General features: G+C 44.3%; 1 protein-coding gene across 3 annotated transcripts in view; it reads left to right on the plus strand.

Moving 5' to 3' along the window:
* The window catches only part of ELMO2 (engulfment and cell motility 2), a 155,084-nt gene that overhangs the window by 127,401 nt on the left and 7,724 nt on the right, over window positions 1-19,959 (plus strand). For all 3 annotated transcript variants that reach the window (XM_073606296.1, XM_073606298.1, XM_073606297.1), the window contains 5 exons: window positions 3,961-4,095; window positions 11,665-11,769; window positions 14,880-14,988; window positions 15,505-15,641; window positions 17,080-17,243. In XM_073606296.1, coding sequence (XP_073462397.1) covers window positions 3,961-4,095; window positions 11,665-11,769; window positions 14,880-14,988; window positions 15,505-15,641; window positions 17,080-17,243 — 650 coding nt within the window. The remainder of the gene's footprint in view (window positions 1-3,960; window positions 4,096-11,664; window positions 11,770-14,879; window positions 14,989-15,504; window positions 15,642-17,079; window positions 17,244-19,959) is intronic.

The raw sequence follows: 19,959 nt of genomic DNA on the forward strand, positions 1-19,959 counted from the left end.
CATGCGTGACGTCATCACGGCTCCAGCCAATCACAGCGCTGGAACCACAATACCCGTAAGTAACCCCCGTGGAGATGTCAGCCGCCGGATTGGTAAACGAGGACCACTGCGGGGGCTTCGATCTCAGGTAAGTAATTCATAATGAGCTAGTATGCTATGCATACTAGCTCATTATGCCTTTGTCTTGCAGGTTTTTTTTTTTCAGGATTTTTTTAAACAGGTTTACAACCACTTTAAAGTTAAACTCCTGGCAAATCAAATACACTGAAGAAATACATATTACCTGCCAAAGGATTTGTATTTGTGTCACACAGTACAGACCTGTCTTACAGGACAAGAGACCTGATTTTGTTTCGAAACTGTTAAAAGCAAGGTATGGTCATACTTTTCTTGTGGGTCACAGGACTGCACTTTATTTTCTCTCCTGTGACCCAGAGTCAGCAGATATTGGGTTATTGCCCGCTATCAGCTGAGATCACAGTGCCCTGCCAGACTCTGAAGGGATCCCAACTGTGATGTCCGAATCCACCCAGCTCCCTGATTGACAGCCCTCAGCGCATGGCTGAGAACCAAAGCCAGCTGCACCCGCCTCCTCTTGTGCCCGGCACTCCAGTGAGCGCTGGAGGAGCAGAGCAGAAAGTGGTGACTGACGGTCACTGCTCTTTATTCCGAGCAGACCGAGAGCTGGGTGATCACTCAGTTCTCTGTCTTAGAGCTGATGTGGGACAGCTGCAGCATCACACTGATGCTGCAGCATAGAGGTGAGTATGAAGGTTTGTTTTTTCCATAACCCCAAGCTTCTCCTTTAAGGCCATCATACTCTGTTCATATGTTGACAGATTCATGCTGAATCAGCTGAAATTTGAGCCAGTAATGCAGTTGTGGCACCACCTGGCTTGACGAAAGTCGATTGTTCAGTCACTTTTGTTAAAGGAGTTGGGTGGAAAATTGTTGGCCGAATAACGCCTGCATCCAATCACATCCAGGCACTGTTCAGCTATTCTGACAGCTGGCTCTAGCAGCAGGTGAGATTTGTCCATCCCTGCTGTTTAGTGTGGATGGAGAAATCTGTGTATGTCCAGATTTAAAGGTTTAGTTCACCTTTATCAAAACATTGCATGTGTAGGGAAAGGGAGCCTGTAGATAAAAACAACCTGCAGCTTTGACCATAGTTAAATAATGCCTTTACTCAATTTATGTACCTCCTAAAGCAGGGATATGCAATTAGCGGACCTCCAGCTGTTGCAAAACTACAAGTCCCATCATGCCTCTGCCTCTGGGTGTCATGCTTGTGGCTGTCAGAGTCTTGCTATGCCTAGTGGGACTTGTAGTTGTGCAACAGCTGGAGGTCCGCTAATTGCATATCCCTGTCCTAAAGCCTCACCAAAAAATAAACTCTCAGAGATGGCATCACCCCGTCCAGTTTTGTTGCTAAGACACTTCCAGTTGTTACTGCTCACCATCACAGAGGCAAGTTTTCAAACCCTACCAATGTGTGGTTCACTGTCCCCCCTGTTACAGCATCTCTGAGCTTAGAGCTGCTGTGACAGGGGAGAGGGAGCGCATGTGAGAGAGTTTGAATCAGCTTTGAGTGTCTTCAATGGGCTTGGAGCAATATCCTAGCAACAAGGTAGGGCGGAATAATGCCATCTCTGGGAGTTTTTTAGACAGGCTTCGGGATGTATATAAGTAACCTTTACCTATAGCAAAGACATTATTTACTTTGGTTAGAGCTGCACAGTTTCTTTTCATATACAGACACCCCTTACCTGCGGCAGTTTTTTTTTTTTTTGGGGGGGGGGGGGGAGTCTGGTAGAGCTGAACTAACCTTTTAACAAAAAACACTTACAGGTCTTGACCCTTTCCTCCTCTGTTACTGCAGGGTAGAATTAATTTGTGTCTCTTATATCTGTCTGGAGTTCAGCTTTAAAGTACAGTGCCTTGAAAAAGTATTCATACCCCTTAAAGTTTTCCACATTTTATCATGTTACAACCAAAACCGTAAATGTATTTTATTGGGATTTTATGTGATAGACCAACACAAAGTGGCACATAATTGGGAAGTGGAAGGAAAGTGATAAATGACTTTCCAATATTTTCTACAAATAAATATCTGAAAAGTGTGGAGTGCATTTGTATTGAGCCCCCTTTACTCTGATACCCCTAACTAAAATCTAGTGCAACCAATTGCCTTCAGAAGTCACCTAATTAGTAAATAGAGTCCACCTGTGTGTGATTTAATGTGAGTATAAATACAGCTGTTCTGTGAAGCCCTCGGAGGTTTGTTAGAGAACCTTAGTGAACAAACAGCATCATGAAGGCCAATGAACACACCAGACAGGTCAGGGATAAAGTTGTGGAGAAGTTTAAAGCAGGGTTAGGTTATAAAAAAAATATTCCAAGCTTTGAACATCTCACGGTGCACTGTTCAATCCATCATCCGAAAATGGAAAGAGTATGGCACAACTGCAAACCTACCAAGACATGGCCGTCCACCTAAACTGACAGGCCGGGCAAGGAGAGCATCAGAGAAGCAGCCAAGAGGCCCATAGTAATTCTGGAGGATCTGCAGAGATCCACAGCTCAGGTCAGGACAACTATTAGTTGTGCACTCCACAAATCTGGCCTTTATGGAAGAGTGACAAGAAGAAAGACATTGTTGAAAGAAAGCCATAAGAAGTCACGTTTGCAGTTTGCGAGAAGCCATGTGGGGGACACATGTGGAAGAAGGTACTCTGGTCAGATAAGACCAAAATTGAACTTTTTGACCTAAAAGCAAAATGCTATGTGTGGTGGAAAACTAACACTGCACATCACCCTGAACACACCATCCCCACGTGAAACGTGGTGACAGCATCATGTTGTGGGGATTCTTTTCTTCAGCAGGGACAGGGAAGCTGGTCAGAGTTGATGGGAAGATGGATGGAGCCAAATACAGGGCAATCTTAGAAGAAAACCTGTTCGAGTCTGCAAAAGACTTGAGCCTGGGGCAGAGGTTCACCTTCCAGCAGGACAACGACCCTAAACATACAGCCAGAGGTACAATGGAATGATTTAGATCAAAACATATTCATGTGTTAGAATGGCCCAGCCAAAGTCCAGACCTAAATCCAATTGAGACTCTGTGGCAAGACTTGAAAATTGCTGTTTACAGATGCTCTCCATCCAATCTGACAGAGCTTGAGCTATTTTGCAAAGAAGAATTGGCAAACATTTCACTCTCTGGATGTGCAAAGCTGGTAGAGACATACCCAAAAAGACTTGCAGCTGTAATTGCAACGAAAGGCGGTTCTACAAAGTATTGACTCAGGGGGGCTGAATACAAATATATGCCACACTTTTCACATATTTATTTGTAAAACATTTTGAAAAACATTTATCATTTTCCTTCCACTTCACAATTATGTGCCACTTCGTATTGGTCTATCACATAAAAAAATCCCAATAAAATACATTTACGTTTTTGCTTGCAACATGACAAAATGTGGAAAATGTCAAGGGGTGTGAATACTTTTTCAAGGCATTTTAAACCTGTGGTTTGACCATTCAGGGCCAAGAAACAGGTGTACTTAACTGCTGCCCTCCTCTACAGCACATTGCTTAGGATAAAGAGAGAAGAAACCAAATGGAAGTTAGAGGACCTGAATTACATAACGCTTACACAAGGCCGAGGACTGTTCCCTGTCCCATGGGACAGTGCTGGGTGCCTGATAAACATTTCCTGTCCTCTGACATGACATAACTTCACTGTCATGTGGTAAGTAGACGGGGGAGTCACATGCTTCCCATACCCAGAAGTATCATGTATTTCTGTTTGCTGCTGGTGTCCAACTGAAGTAGCTGTGAGACAAGAAGAAGGTAGGTATGTGCAGTCGTGGAGGGTGAAGAACTTGTTCACTTCTGTATTATGGGTTACTGCCAGAAAGTGTCTCTTATATAACCATTTTTCTTCGTTTTCAGGCCCAGAGAGACATCATATTTGAATTAAGAAGAATTGCATTTGATGCAGAGACCGATGGGAGCGGAGTGTCAGGCACTGGGACAGAAAAGCGCAAGGCCATGTACAGCAAGGACTACAAGATGCTGGGCTTCACTGTGAGTTTGCTGCCTATGTTTGCACAAAGCTTTCAGTGTACAAACCTTTCCCCACATTCTTTATATATAGACGGCTAGAAAAAAATTGTAAAATTGTAGCCCTGTGTATATGTTAAGAGTTGGGTAATAGTGTCCAGGTTTTCTTGTCATTTAAAGTGGGGTTCCACCCAAAAAAAAAAAAAAAAACTACATGAAAAATCCTAAAAAAAAATACAAAAAAACATTTGGATATTTTTTTTTTTTTTTACTCACCTCTAAATGCCTGTTGCTAGGGGGGCCCTCGTAGTCTGCCTCTTCCAGTGCCTGGGCTGGTGACATCACTTCCCCCTCGGCACAGGAAGGGCTCAGCTCTGCTCCCTCCCTCCTGTCAATCATCTGGGACCCATTACAGGTCCCAGGTGACTGAGCGGCCAATCACGGCGCTCGGCACCACTCGCGCATGCGCAGTGGGTGCCAGGCTGTGGAGGCACAGCCTGGCGCCCACAGTTGCAATGCCGGCGCCGCTGAACGGAGGGGGAGAAGAGCGGGGCTTCGATCCCCCGCATCGCTGGACCCAGGGACAGGTAAGTGTCCAATTAAAAGTCAGCAGCTGCAGTATTTGTAGCTGCTGACTTTTATTTATTTTTTATTTTTTTGACTGGAACTCCTCTTTAATGTAGATGTAAACTCAATCCCAAAAATCTCATATATGCTTTAACACGGTAAAGTATATTCAAGTGATTTTCAATATTTTTAAATCTAGCTTTTATTAACTGCTTCAGCCCCGGAAGATTTGGCTGCTGAATGACCAGGCCATTTTTTTGTGATTCGGCACTGCGTCGCTTTAACTGATAATTGCGTGGTCATGTGGCGCTGCACCCAAATAAAATTGACGTCCTTTTTCCCCCACAAATAGAGCTTTCTTTTGGTGGTATTTGATCATCTCTGCTGTTTTTATGCTTTGCGAAAGAAAGAAAGAGCGACAATTTTGAAAGAAACGCAATATTTTTTACTTTTTGCTATAATAAATATCCCCCAAAAATATATAAAAAAATTTTTTTTTCCTCAGTTTAGGCCAATATGTATTCTTCTACATATTTTTGGTAATAAAAATCGCAATAAGCGTATATTGATTGGTTTGCGCAAATGTTATAGCGTCTACAAAATAGGGGATAGTTTTATGGCATTTGTACTATTTCTTTTTTTAACTAGTAATGGCGGCGATCTGCGATTTTTATCGGGACTGTGACATTATGGCGGATGCATCGGACACTTTTGACACATTTTTGGGACCATTGGCATATACAGCGATCAGTGCTATAAAAATGCACTGATTACTGTGAAAATGTCACTGGCAGGGAAGGGGTTAACACTAGTGGGCGATCAAGGGGTTAACTTTTCTCTCAGTGTGTTCTAACTGTGGGGGGGGTGGGACTGTCTAGAGGAGATGACAGATCGCTGTTCATACTCTGTATGAACAGACGACCAGTCTCTTCTCCCCTCAGAGAACCGGGATCTGTGTGTGTGCCACGAGCGATCGCAGGGGCCCGGCGGTCATTGCGGCCAGCCGGGCACTCACATCGGCTCCGGGGCCGAGCAGTGCGCGCCCCAAGTGGCCACAGGGCGAAGCAACGTAACATAATGTCGTCTCGCCCAGCCGTGCCATTGTGCCACAGTAAAACTGCGGCGGCTGGTTGACAAGTGGTTAATGTAGATGTAAAGTCAATCCCAAAAATCTCATATATGCTTTAACAAGGTAAAGTATATTCAAGTGCTTTTCAATAATTTTAAATCTAGCTTTTATTAAAATAATACCCGATGACCAATGCAATGACCGTACCAGGGTTGCCAACCTCCCGCAGCATTTTTTACTGACAAAACATGGAAAATTTACTGGTGGAGCACTCTTTTTTTTTTTCTTTTTTTTTTTTTTTTTTACTGACAACCTGAGAATCTACAGAACTCCTATGGAAAACTTAGACAGTAAATATTTGAACAGAATATCAAACCTGATATGGAAACACTGACAATTCCTATAACAAAGTAATTTGCTTGATTTACACTCAAAAAGTCAACACAGCATGAAATTATCAGCTCCTGATATTTACTGGCAGTTGTAAAAAAAAAAATCACTGATTTTTACAAACTGTCAGTAAATTTACTGGCGGTTGGCAACCCTGGACCGTACTTGTTCAGACACTTTCTGTTAAATGGGGACAACACTCTGTCACTGTGTAATTTGTGCTGTCATTATTTCACATGGGCACCCGATGGAGACTACAGATGGTCCTTTCAACACACATGTAAGCATGATCCACTGTTTTCACCATCAGGAAGCCCATCCATACAGCCATCACTTCAGTGTATATGTACAGGTGGCTGTAAAGAGGCTGCAAGGGGATCAGCAGCACTGAGATTTAACAAGAGATGAGAAAAAAGTGAAGCCAAGCATTTTCTTTTTTTTAAACGTAAATTGTTTATTGCAAACACTATTTCAACAAACTCGGTATCGTTCATTTAGGAGTTGCATCTTCTTTAAAGCTGAACGCCAGGATTTCTTTTACAAAAGATACCCTTAGGCTCGATTCACACAGGGGCAACACGACTTCAGCGCGACTTTGTACCGCGGCTTCAGCGCGACTTCAGCAAATTACAAGGCGACTTGAAGTCGCCTCCATGACAGGCGACTTCGGCTGTGGCCAATCACAGGGCAATCAGCTCTCTGGGAGGGAGGGGGGGAGGGAGGGGTTTTCCCTGCAAAGTCGCTTGACTTTACAGAGAGATCCGACTTGGAGGCAACTTCCATTGATTTCTATGGTACAGGTCGCCTACCAAGTCGGATCAAAGTAGTACAGGGAGTACGCTCTGAAGTCGGAGCGACTTCAGTAGTGTCTATTAAGACGCTAGCGTTCACTCCCATTGAATCTATTTCTGGGGCGACTTGGGGCGACTTGAGGGCGTACAAGTCGGATCCCAAGTCGCCCCAGTGTGAACCGACCCTTATAGTGCGTCTCCCTTGCATTACAAGGGTTACATTCTCATTAAGTCTGGGGGTGGAGGAATAAGCTATAATACTTCCTTGCCTCAGCAATCTTTCTGCGAGGCTGATCCCTCAAAGCCTTTTCTGTGCTGTGGCTGGTGGTCACATTGTGACGTCATCATGTACAATGCAGGACATTGTCCTTTGCAATGCAGTTCAATCCCATCCACGACTCAGAGCGTTGGCGCAAGCAGGAAATTGCCGGCTGCCCAGGGAGTGAGGAATTCGCTTATTTCTCAACTCCTAGACTTAAAGTGATTGTAAGGTTTGTTTTTTATTTTATTAAATAACTTACCTGTTACAATGGAACCTTGGTTTACGAGTAACGCGGCTAACGAGTGTTTTTAGATTCTAACTCGGGTTGGGAGTGTTGTCTCGCAAAACAAGCAGAATTCAAGCTAATGGGGTGTGCAGTACCGCATTTGGCCAGAGGTGTTGGGGCGCTGGGGACACTCGGAACGGTTCAAAGCCATTCGGAAATACTCGGAAATACTCTGTTTCGGCTTTCCAAGTTCAGCCGAGCTGTCCTCAAGTATTTCCAAGGCTCTCCGGTGCCCCCCCCCACCTCTGGCTGCATGCGGTATTGCATGTAATAGAAGTCAATATGGAATAAATTATCTTCGTTTTCATTGACTTCTATGGGTAAACTCGATTTGATTTAAGAGTGCTTTGGATTACACGCATTCTCCTGGCACAGATTATGCTTGTAATCCAAGGTTCCACTGTATTTGCAACGGTTTTGTACAGAGCAGCTCCAATCCTTATCTTCTTGGGTCCACCACTTGTGCTCCTAGCTCCACCCACTAGCTGAGTGCCCCTATAGCAAGTTGCTTGCTATGGGAGCATTTGTGCATGCTCGCTTCCAAGCCCTGCTCTGTGTCCATAGGACGCACAGAGTGGGCCTCGTCCCTACCCTTGCTCCTTCGTCACTCTCTCTGATTGACAGCAGTTCTTGCTGCTGTATCTGAGCCAATGAGGAGCGAGAGAGCCTTGGCTCTCGTGCACATCGATGGATTGAGATCGGTCTCGGGTATGTATTTGGGGGGTTGCGGGGGGAGCTGCACACAGAAGGTTTTTTACTTTTTGAATTCAGTAAGGGCTCTTTCACACGGGGCGGATCAGTGATGATCCGCCCCGTGAACACCCGCTGGCTCAGAAAGATGACAGGTCCATCGCTGCACGCTGTGCAGCTACGGACCTGTCAGAGCGCCGCTCTCCCCTATGGGGGATCGGATGATGACGGACCGTAGTGTCCGTCGTCACCCGATCCGATCCGAAAACGGATGGAAAAGTAGGTTTTTCCTCCGTTACACTTTTCGGATCGGTGCGGCGTCGGATGTCAGCGGACATGTCACCGCTGACATCCGACGCTCCATAGGGATACATGTATGTCCGTTTTTCATCCGAAAACGGAAGGATGAAAAACGGACATACGGATCCCCCGTGTGAAAGAGCCCTAAGGTAAAAAAACCTTCTGCCTCAACATCTGTTTTACTGAGCAGTACAGGGGAGTGGGGGTAGAGGGGGCACTGCATGGATATGTTTTATTTTTTTTTTTAATCCCAGAGTTTATCTTTTAGCGGAGGGAAATTTATAGGTCGTATGACTTCAGGCAGCGCTCCTTGTGAAATGTATGCAAATTACCCTCTCCAATAAGTGAAAGTGCTTATGGGTAATGCCTCGTTAATGTGGCAACCCAGTAAGTGAATGCCCTATAAGAGTGATTAGGGCATGCGTTACTGGTGTTGTTATTAATCACAATTTTTATTGCTATGCACTAGGAATCTTTCCTTAGTTTCATATATATAAATGTGTTATTATTCATGTTCTTTTGACAGGTTTATAAAACAATTCTTGAATTATTACAAAGTATGTGCGTTTAGTGTTGAGTTGTACATCATTGCCTTTTACCTTTCCTGCGCGTCTTGTTCCTGCGGTCATATGTTAACATTTAACATTTTATCATTCTTAGACTATTGCCATGGTAACAGTATGAATAATAGTATGCAGAAATAGTAGCTGCTTGCCCATTCAGTTCTAGGTTCAATATAGGAAATACATTTGACTTCACAGAATAGGCACATTAGAAAGTATAATTCGGTTTTATTCCGTGGCCTCTTGTGAGATGGATAGGCATTAATTTAATTCAGTTTTGAGCTGCAGGATTGTTCCATGTATTATTTTATTAGATTTATATTGTGCTGACACGTTGTCCAGTATTCCATGAAGAATACCATGGCTGATGTCACACAAGCGATCTTAACCCTGGCAGGCAGGCTTTTAGCATCAGGATCGATAAAAGACTGCTGGCCAGTCTCTTTAGAATTGCTCTCTCGTTGGCGTGGACAGTGACGTGTTTTTCCCTCTCTACCCTGTTGCAATTGATGAAGAATCGGCAGTGTTTAAATCCAGTGAGGGAGCAATTACACAGAGTTACATGGAAGGCTCTGATGAGTTGCTCTTCTGACATCAGCAGTGGCGGCCTGTCCATAGGGGGTGCCCCCACCCAGCAGGCACAAAAAAAATTTTTTTTTTTTTTTTTTTTTAAAGGCCCCTTAAAAAAATAGAAAAAAATCTTCAAGTTCATCGTTTTTGGGCGCCGGACACAGTGCACTATGGGAGGCGCAACGTCAATGCAATCACAAGATTGCAGATGAGGCGCTCCATTTACAGGCTTTTGACCTGCTTTGCGGCGCGTTCCAAAACGCTGAACAGCTTCCGCCCGTAGTATTACTACGGGCGAGAGCTTTGTTGTTCAAGTTAAGAGGTTACTTCAGGTTTCCCTGTTCAAGAGGGAAACCATAAGTGACGTCAGCAGCTCTGTGGAACAGACGGCCTGAGCGGAGCTGCCTGTAAGGTAAGTGAGGCTGCATTTTATGGGGCACAGTGAGGCTGCATTTGATGGGGCACAGTGAGGCTGCATTTGATGGGGCACAGTGAGACTGCATTTGATGGGGCACAGTGAGGCTGCATATGATGGGCACAGTGAGACTGCATTTGATGGGGCACAGTGAGGCTGCATTTGATGGGGCACAGTGAGGCTGCATTTGATGGGGCACAGTGAGGCTGCTTTTGATGGGGCACAGTGAGGCTGCATTTGATGGGGCACAGTGAGGCTGCATATGATGGGGCACAGTGAGGCTGCATTTGATGGGGCACAGTGAGGCTGCATTTGATGGGGCACAGTGAGGCTGCATTTGATGGGGCACAGTGAGGCTGCATTTGATGGGGCACAGTGAGGCTGCATTTGATGGGGCACAGTGAGACTGCATTTGATGGGGCACAGTGAGGCCGCATATGATGGGCACAGTGGCTGCATAAGATGGGCACAATGGCTGCATAAGATGGGCACAGTAGCTGTATTTGATGGGGCACAGTGGCAGCATTTGATGGCACAGTGGCAGCATTTGGTATTGAACAGTGGATGCATTTGATGGGCACATTAGCTGTGTTTGATGGGCACAATGGCAGCAGTTGATGGGCACAGTGGCTGCAATTGATGGGCACAGTGGCTGCAATTGATGGTACAATGAGGCTGTAATTGATGGGGGGGGGGGGGTTTCAGATTTTTTCAGTTTGTTTGCGCCCCCCCAAAAATTTTGAGCATCAGCCACCACTTGACATCAGCCTCTTCAATGGAATGCTCACAGTTCAAGGGCCCATGTATACTAAAATGCACATAAAAACGTGCCTGCAGTCAGTTGTGCTTTGGTGCATTTTTATGCATAGCTTTTTTTTATTATTAATTTTAAGTGTTTTGCATTCATATTCATATGTAATGACAACATGTAAGGCATTTAAATAGGAACTGCAGTCTTCTCACATAAATTGTAATAAAAACATCTTTGCCATTCTGAAGCTTCCCTCCAACACACTTTGCATATTATTTTATATATACTGTGATTCTGTACTTGCCAAATATGCTGCAGAAATCTCCCTCCACTGAGTCTGGCTGCAGCGATTTTAACTGTGGGCAGCTGAAGCTGCTGCCTGTTCACTTCCTGGATCTACATAGACACACCGAAGCACACCTCCAGCTCTGCAGCTCTCATTGGCCCTTTTATGACTCATCCCCCCTCCCTCCCTGGCAAACTCACAAGAGTGAGAGAGAGCTGTGCATGATGTCATAAGCCTAGGCTGAAGATTTAATAGATGGAAAGATGAAAAAAATCACGGTAGTTCCACTTTAAGCAAGCATAGTCTGTCTCCCATAGCTTGTATGTATCAGTACCCATGTATTCTAGATACATTGTCCCCACAATCCATCATTATGTGGATACTTTTATTTAGACTTTACTGATGCCAGTCATTGAGGATAAACTCCATAAATGAATGTGCAAGCAACTGGTAAGGGTTTAAGTTAACCCCTTTTTTGTTCTTAGTAGGTAGATGGTTCTTCCTGCAAAGTAAATGAGTGGTAAACACCTGATAAACACAGGTCATCCCTGATTTGGTTCAACTCCAGGTTCAAATGAAATGATTTGGTCACTGATCTGCGCTGTTGATAGAACTAGATTATGGAGCTATAACATAAAATGTTTCTCTTTCAGAACCATGTGAACCCAGCTCTGGATTTCATTCAGACACCCCCGGGTATGCTGGCTCTTGACAATATGCTGTACCTAGCAAAATTCCACCAGGACACCTACGTACGGGTGAGTCTTGTTACAGCCCTGTCAGTTCTGTCTTCAAAGTAGAGGAACTTTTCTCTCTTAAATATTTTTCGGGAGGTTGTTTTCAAAATGAACCTGCAGATCCTAAATGTGTCGGTAAACTTTTACTATATTTGCCACTTGCAGCCAGGAGGTGGTGAACTCGGTCTGCTTTTCCATTCTGCCTATTACCATTATGCTGCTAACCGAAGTAGCCTGGTGTCATTTCATTTTCAGCTATTCAAGTCATTCATAACCTATGCACTTCCCAACATGATTCGGGATCTTTACTCAAGGGCCTACAGGCTGCTGCTGCTACCTGCCCTAATATGCCTGTATGTGGGACAGAACCTACATTTATTCCTCTACTCCACATAAAAATCGAGTCCACATCTGAAATCTTTACAGATATATGGCCAGTATATTTCTTCCTGTCTTGTTACAGCCCTGTCAGTTCTGTCTTCAAAGTAGAGGAACTTTAGAGGAACATTAATGCACCATAGAAACATGGGAACAGCCTCTACACTGCACTGAGCATGCTGTAACCAAGAAGAGTGAGCATCTCCTCTTTAGCTTCTCTGCCTGCTTTCTCTGTAGTATAGGTCTGATGCAGTGCAAGGCTGTCTTTTCTTTCAAGATTGCAATGCTCTCCATCTCCTAACACCACTCAGTTTCGGCAGCTTTTGCTTCCTCAAACGCCAACACAATGTAATTTAAAGTACCGTATTTATCGGCGTACACGCACCTTAACTTTAACTGGAAGTTTCAGGGAAAAAACTTTTCACAGCCCCCTGCATGGTACACAGAGCCCCCCGCATGGTACACACAGACCCCCTGCATAGTACACACAGACCCCCCCTGCATAGTACACACAGACCCCCCCTGCATAGTACACACAGACCCCTGCATAGTACACACAGACCCCCCCTGCATAGTACACACAGACCCCCCCTGCATAGTACACACAGACCCCCCCTGCATGGTACACACAGACCCCTGCATAGTACACAGCCCCCCCGCATAGTACACAGACCCCCGCATAGTGCACAACCCCCCCCTCATAGTACACAGACCCCCGGCATAGTACACAGCCCCCCCGTCACAACCCCCTGCATAGTAAACAGATCCCCGCATAGTACAGACTTCTTTCATTATAAAGCCCCCCTCCTCCTCTGCACTCCCAGGAGACCCCCAGTCTCCTGGCACAGCATTATTAGCATACTCTAAAGTATAGAAAACATCACTGCCAGCCCCTTCTCATACACCGCTCCTCCTGTGTCACTCATTGTAAATCAAAGCTTCTAAATACCTCCATTAACGCCGTGGACCCGGTCATGTGACTTCTCTCCTCTCTTTCATTGATGGTCACATGACCGCTCTCCTCCTCCAATAAAAAGCTACACTCGAGGAGGAGGAGGTGGAGCGGATTTAGAGCCTTAGATTTACATTGATAGTGACACAGGAGGAACGGTATATGAGAAAGGGCTGGCAGTAAGCTTTTCTGAAGTTTAAAGTATGCAGGCAGCGCTGTCCCAGGGCCAGGAGAGGCGGGGCGGCCGGCCTGACACCCTCCCAATGGGTGAAACCCGGGGCAGACTGCTTAATCCCCGCCCCCAATTGGAAAAAAAAAACAAAAACTGATATCGGCATATAACACAGGCACAATTTACCCTCTGTTTTCAGGGTAAAAGATGTGGTGTATGCATTATTTTTCTATTTCAGACTAAGAACATTTTCTGCAAGTACAAAAATAGCTGTTAATCCTAATAGAAATACAGTGTTTGTATCCTCCTGTGCGCTAAACTGAAATCTTAAGGTTATCTGCCTTCCCTGTCATCTTCTGTGAGCTGCAAATTCAATTCTCCCATGTAAAGAATATGAAGAGAGGAGGTCGTGTTTGTAGTCCAAATCAAGGAGGCAGACTGGTGCGAAAATACTGTTCTTCCGTAGATACAGAATAGTAGGTTAGTATTGTCGCTCTCGGACAGGACGTGTGTTACTGCCAGGTGACAATAAAGGAAAAAAGCCTGTAAAAGGAAATGTAATGCTGCCACCGCATCTAATATTGTAAGCTGCAGTATTTTCATTTTTTGTTTATGGGTTTAGTTTTGCTTTAAACCCTTGTCTCTATCTTTCATCAGATACAACTTTGTGATGAGCTCTGCAAATTCCCATGTCGTATAATATTTCTATGCCATCTGTCTTACCTACAATGTACAATATTATCTTTAGCCACATTCCCCAAAGTCTGCTGCATATTTTACAACCAGCAAGTTCAATATACCTCTAATACACCTCTAACCCCCTCCCCCTGTCTTTCCATCCATCTGTCAGAAACAACTGGATTGTAGACCTCCTCACCACCACCCAGTCAATGCACCATCTCCTATGGGGCCTACACTTCCCAAATATGGGGCATATTAAAGTGGAGTTCCACCCAAAAATGGAACTTCCACTTTTTGGACTCCCCCAACCCCCCCCCCCCCCCCAGTGTCACATTTGGCACCTTTCAGGGGGGGAGGAGGGAGCAGATACCTGTCTAATACAGGTATTTGCTCCCACTTCCTGGCATAAATCACCGCGGCGCTTGCAGTCACCTTTGCCACCTCCGGCGCCTACCCCGTCCTACCCTGCTGTATTCTGGGAGACACACAGGTCCCAGAACACAGCAGGGACCTGAGAGGACACGCAGCGCGACTCGCGCATGCGCAGTAGGGAACCAGGAAGTGAAGCCGCACAGCTTCACTTCCTTATTCCCTTACCGAGGATGGCGGCGGCAGCAGCCGAGAGCCGAAGGATGGATCGGCTTCGGCTGCCGACATCGCGGGCTCCCTGGACAGGTAAGTGTCCATATATTAAAAGTCTGCAGCTGCAGTATTTGTAGCTGCTGGATTTTAATTTTTTTTTTTTTCAGCGGACTCCCGCTTTAAGTCGATGATACATATTGGATATTATACAATATTCATAATTCTGACACATTCTATTTTTCCAACAATTTTTTTTGCTGTTCACTTGTATTCTACATTTTTAATTTGAGTGAATTTCTCTTGTCTGTTTCTGTTCACTGTGTGAGCCATAAAACGTTCTTTTTGTTGCACTTTGGTGTTCTGCAGATTGTGTTGGAGAATAGCAGCAGGGAAGATAAGCATGAATGTCCATTTGGACGCAGCGCCATTGAACTGACTAAGATGTTATGTGAGATACTTCAGGTTGGAGAATTGCGTAAGTAGAATGACATTCGCTAGTAACATTTCCCATTTATTACCATGCTAAGTATGACATTCAATAGTAACATTTGCCATTTATTAACATGCTAAGTAGAATGACATTCGCTAGTAACATTTCCCATTTATTACCATGCTAAGTATGACATTCGCTAGTAACATTTCCTATATAATACCATGCGAGGTATAATGACATACGCTAGTAATATTCCCCATTTATTACCATGCTAAGTATAATGACATTCGCTAGTAACATTTCCCATTTATTTCCATGCTAAGTATAATGACATTCGCTAGTAACATTTCCCATTTATTACCATGCTAAGTATGACATTCAATAGTAACATTTGCCATTTATTACCATGCTAAGTATAATGACATTCGCTAGTAACATTTCTCATCCATTACCATGCTAAGAATAATGACATTCGCTAGTAACATTTCCCATTTATTACCATGCTGGATGCTTACTCCTCTGATAGTGTATTTAGAAGCCTATCTTTCTGTTGTGTAGCTAATGAAGGCCGTAACGATTACCACCCCATGTTCTTTACTCATGAGAAGGCATTTGAAGAATTCTTTTGTATCTGCATTCAGTTGGTTAACAAAACCTGGAAGGAGATGAGAGCTACTGCTGAAGACTTTAACAAGGTACTGGGCTGTATAAAGGGAAAGATCATTTTTATTCAAGTGTTTGTAAACCTTCGTTTTACAAGAAATAAAAATAACAAACATGCCTATACTTACCTGCTCTGTGCAATCGTTTTGCACAGAGCAGCACATATCCTTTCTTTTTTGGAGTACACGGCCGGAGCTCCAGCCTCCTCCCCTTCATCAGGAAAGCCGCTTTCCCTTGCTCACTCCCAAGTCCTGCTGCTGCATCCATTGACACAGACAAGCAGGTCTCTGAAGCCCCCCCCCCCCCCCCCCCCCCCCCCCCCCGCTCCTGTGTCACAAGATTTGATTGACAGCAGCAGGAGCCAATGGCTTCTGCTGCTTTCAATCTGTCCAATGAGGACAGTGGTTAAATCTATGATATAAGCATATATGTTATGTATAGAACATATACATAAGGTCAGAAAAAAAGAAACATCTTGGATGGTGACCATAAACTTACAAGACCATAGATCACTAAAGTCATTGCATTTCCAAGAAGAGGTTCAAACTGTTGAGACACGCAGGTCACCATAGAATTTCCCACAAAGGCAAAAAAAGAAATAAATAACAAATGGTTCATATTATACCACTGTCCATAAACAGTAATAAGTATAAAAAAAGAAAAACTTCTTTCAAAGGATAAAGAAGCAAAATATGTGGAGAAAATAAAGGGCCATGTTTGCAATTAGAAGGAGCATTTACCTGGTCTTCATAAATGTCTGAAAATGATGTTGGGCCTCAAGGGTCCGCTCAGTACAGACTGTTGAAATACCCCAGCCACAGGCACTCAGCCAAACACAAAAAGAGGAGAGCATCAATTTTAACTAACGTATCTTAACTATCCACCTCTGGTTGAGGGAATGTTTGGGTCTATTTTTAAGCCCAGTTGTAGCAGCATAATCCAGGAGTTGATGATAGAAGTTGATGATAGAAGTTGTATAAACTTGGAACTGCTTTTTCACCTTGATTATGTGCAGCCGCGAGTTCGAAGCTGGGGTGCGATGTGTGTCTATTCACCGGTTCAGGTGCGATTCATGTCTGAATTCACACCTGAACCGGACCCAAATGCGCACAGGACCCTTTTTCAATCCGAACAGCGGCCGCCCAGGACATGTGTGAACCGGCTCCATTGAGAGATGGTCACACTCACATGTCACGTGAATTGAATGCGGAGAAACCTGCATCCAATTTGTAAATATGTGAACCCAGACTTAAGCTTTATATCTACTTTAACTCAGTGGCAGGTCCAATTATTTTTTTTTTCAAATTTTTTCATCATATAGCCATGCAGTACAAAATAGTAGGTTTGCCTTTGTGTGCTCATAACATGTTCATCTTGCCGATAATTCTGTTACATGACATTGCTTGTACCTTCCTCCATTCAACATCAATTCTGTTTAATTCAGACTCCACGTTTGCTCTTTTATTTCAGGTGATGCAGGTAGTAAGGGAGCAGATTACCCGTGCTTTGCCCTCCAGACCAAACTCTCTGGAGCAGCTGAAGAACAAACTACGCGGTCTGAGCTACACGGAAATCTTGAGGCTTCGTCAGTCTGAGAGGATGAGCCAGGATGACTTTCAGTCTCCACCTATTGTGTATGTAGTTTAGAGGTATAATGATAAAGCAGTGACCAGGGATGAGCTCAGGGAAGTTCGGACATGAGTCTGAACCCGCCTGAGCTGTCCCACCAGTTGTCTCACTGTGAATGGTCAATCATAAGCGGCAGAGGTATTCCTTGCCCTGCAGCCACACTTATACAAAGAGCATGTACACCTGCTGCTGCATGATGGGAAATGCCTCCGCCATTTATGATTGGCTGTTCACAGTGACAGCCTCCTGGCGGGATAGCTAAGCTGGGTATGGACTCATGTCCAAACTCGCTTATGCTCATCCTTAGTTGTGAATCTGGCATTCACTAAACATCCACTGCAGGTGAATGTTCATGGAGCATGTGTTTTAAATGATACAGATTCATTACTAGAAAATGTTTGGTGAAAGTCACATTCACTGCTTTATAAATATGCCCATTAAAGATTCCTTCCTTTTTCCTCTAATGCCACGTACAGACGATCGGACATTCTGACAACAAAACTGTGGATTTTTTTCCCAACGGATGTTGGCTCAAACTTGTCTTGCATACACACGGTCCACAAATGTTGTCGGAAATTCCGAACGTCAAGAACGCGGTGACGTACAACACGTACGACGAGACGAGAAAAATTAAGTTCAATAGCCAGTGAGGCTCCTATGATTGATTCCGAGTATGCGTGGAATTTTGTGTGTCGGAATTGTGTACACACGCTCAGAATTTCCGACAACAAGTTTTGTTGTCGGAAAATTCGAGAACCAGCTCTCAAACATTTGTTGTCGGAAATTCCGACAGCCAATGTCCGATGGAGCCTACACACGGTCGGATTTTCCGACAACAAGCTCACATCGAACATTTGTTGTCAGAAATTCCAACCGTGTGTACGCGGCGTAACGATTTTTTCAGACAATTCATAAAACTGGAGGAAATCTTGCTAGAATGATCAACTGGGGATAGAAGTTTGGGGGCTGTCACTCCTGAATTAGTTTATAAGCATGCAGGCTTCACAGCTAACGTCCTGATATCTAACTTCACTAGCTAGCAAGTCACTAGACAGGTTTAAGTTTAGACTTAACTGGGTGCATTCTTGTTTCAAGCCTTTGGGTTACCAGGTAGTAAAGTTAAGCTGGCCATACACTGATCGAAATTTGGCCAGTCCAGCAGGGACCATACCAGTTTCATTCAGTGTGTGAGCTGCCCCCACTCGACTGTAGTTGATTTGTTTAATCAATGTCTGTCGAAGGAATGTGTTGGAAAATTTTCCATGGATTAGCAGTTGAAGCCAACCAGCTGCAGCCACTAAGCAATGTATTCTGACAGCAACAGGTGCCTTGATCTGAATGCAGTATCCCTATGGGGACAATCCTCCATCCACCTTGTTTGTATGGATCGAGGTATCTCGAAAATCTTTTTTTTTTTTTTTTTTTTTTCTTTTTAGCAGGCTGAATAAGGACAGACATAATTGGCCAGCTTTACTGTTAGCACTGGAGCCTGCAGTTTTAAAAAACAAAGCCTGGCGAGGCAGCTATCAGATTTCTGCTCGTAAGGGTTCATTTCAATGACAAGTCAGATTCCAGCTGCAAAATTCAGATAACACCTACTTTTATATTTTCTGAAGGTTCCCTTTCACATAGCATAATGTTTTTTTTAAAGTGGTGTCCCACCCAACAAAAAAAAATGCATGAATGTGCCTAAAAAAAAAAAAATAAAAAAAACATTTGGAAATTTTTTTTTTTTTTTAAACTTACCTCTAAATGCCTGTTGCTAGGGGGTCCCTCGTAGTCTGCCTCTTTCAGTGCCTGGGCTGGTGACATCACTTCCCCTCGGCGCAGGAAGGGCTCAGCTCTGCTCCCTCTTGTCAATCATCTGGGACACATTACAGGTCCCAGATGACTGAGAGGCCAATCGCGGTGCCGCTCGCGCATGCGCAGTGGGTGCCCGGCTGTGAAGCCACAGCCCGGCGCCCACAGTTGCAATGCCGGCACATTGCGGAGGGGGAGACGAGCAGGGCTTCTATCCCCTGCATCGCTGGACTGTGGGACAGGTAAGTGTCCGATTATTAAAAGTCAGCAGCTGCAGTATTTGTAGCTGCTGACTTTTAATTTTTTTTAAAAAATGGGAACTCCTCTTTAAAAATTGCTACATACATTTTACTTGCTCTTTTCTATTCAGCATTCATTTTCTAACTCCCCAAGTACAGCATTAAGGTAGCCAAGATGGGTCAAAATTTGGCCAGTTCAGCAGAGACCAATTGAATTTGAATCCATGTGTCACCACTGCAGTTGAACAGAAGTTGATCTAACGATCTAAATCTGTTCAAACGTCCCTGTCAGATAAAAGCCACTCGATCAACGACTGCAGCCAATGGTTGCAGTGCTGATTTGTGTATTCTGATGGTGGGGTAGTCTCCCCGCTGTCAGAATACAATAGCACAGCAGCGAGGATTCCCCTATCCACTTTGATGGGAGAATCGGTTCAGCCCGGTGGCTGAACAAAAAGAGAAGCCATCTTGTGGTGTGTACTGCAGTATCTTCCAGTAGTCTCTGGCTTAGCTTCATTTTTCAGGGTCTGTTGCTACTAAACATGCATTTGATACATCTGTTTAAAAGCAAGTGCTTATTGACCTTTTTATTGTTGTAAGAGGTCACTTCTAATCGGTGAGTCTGTTTCTATTGAGGGAGAGTTTTCTACTTTAAGCACTATTTGCAGCACAGATGAAGGAT

The sequence above is a fragment of the Aquarana catesbeiana genome, linkage group LG12 (assembly GCF_042186555.1).
Source record: "Aquarana catesbeiana isolate 2022-GZ linkage group LG12, ASM4218655v1, whole genome shotgun sequence".
Classification (NCBI taxonomy): Eukaryota; Metazoa; Chordata; class Amphibia; order Anura; family Ranidae; genus Aquarana; species Aquarana catesbeiana.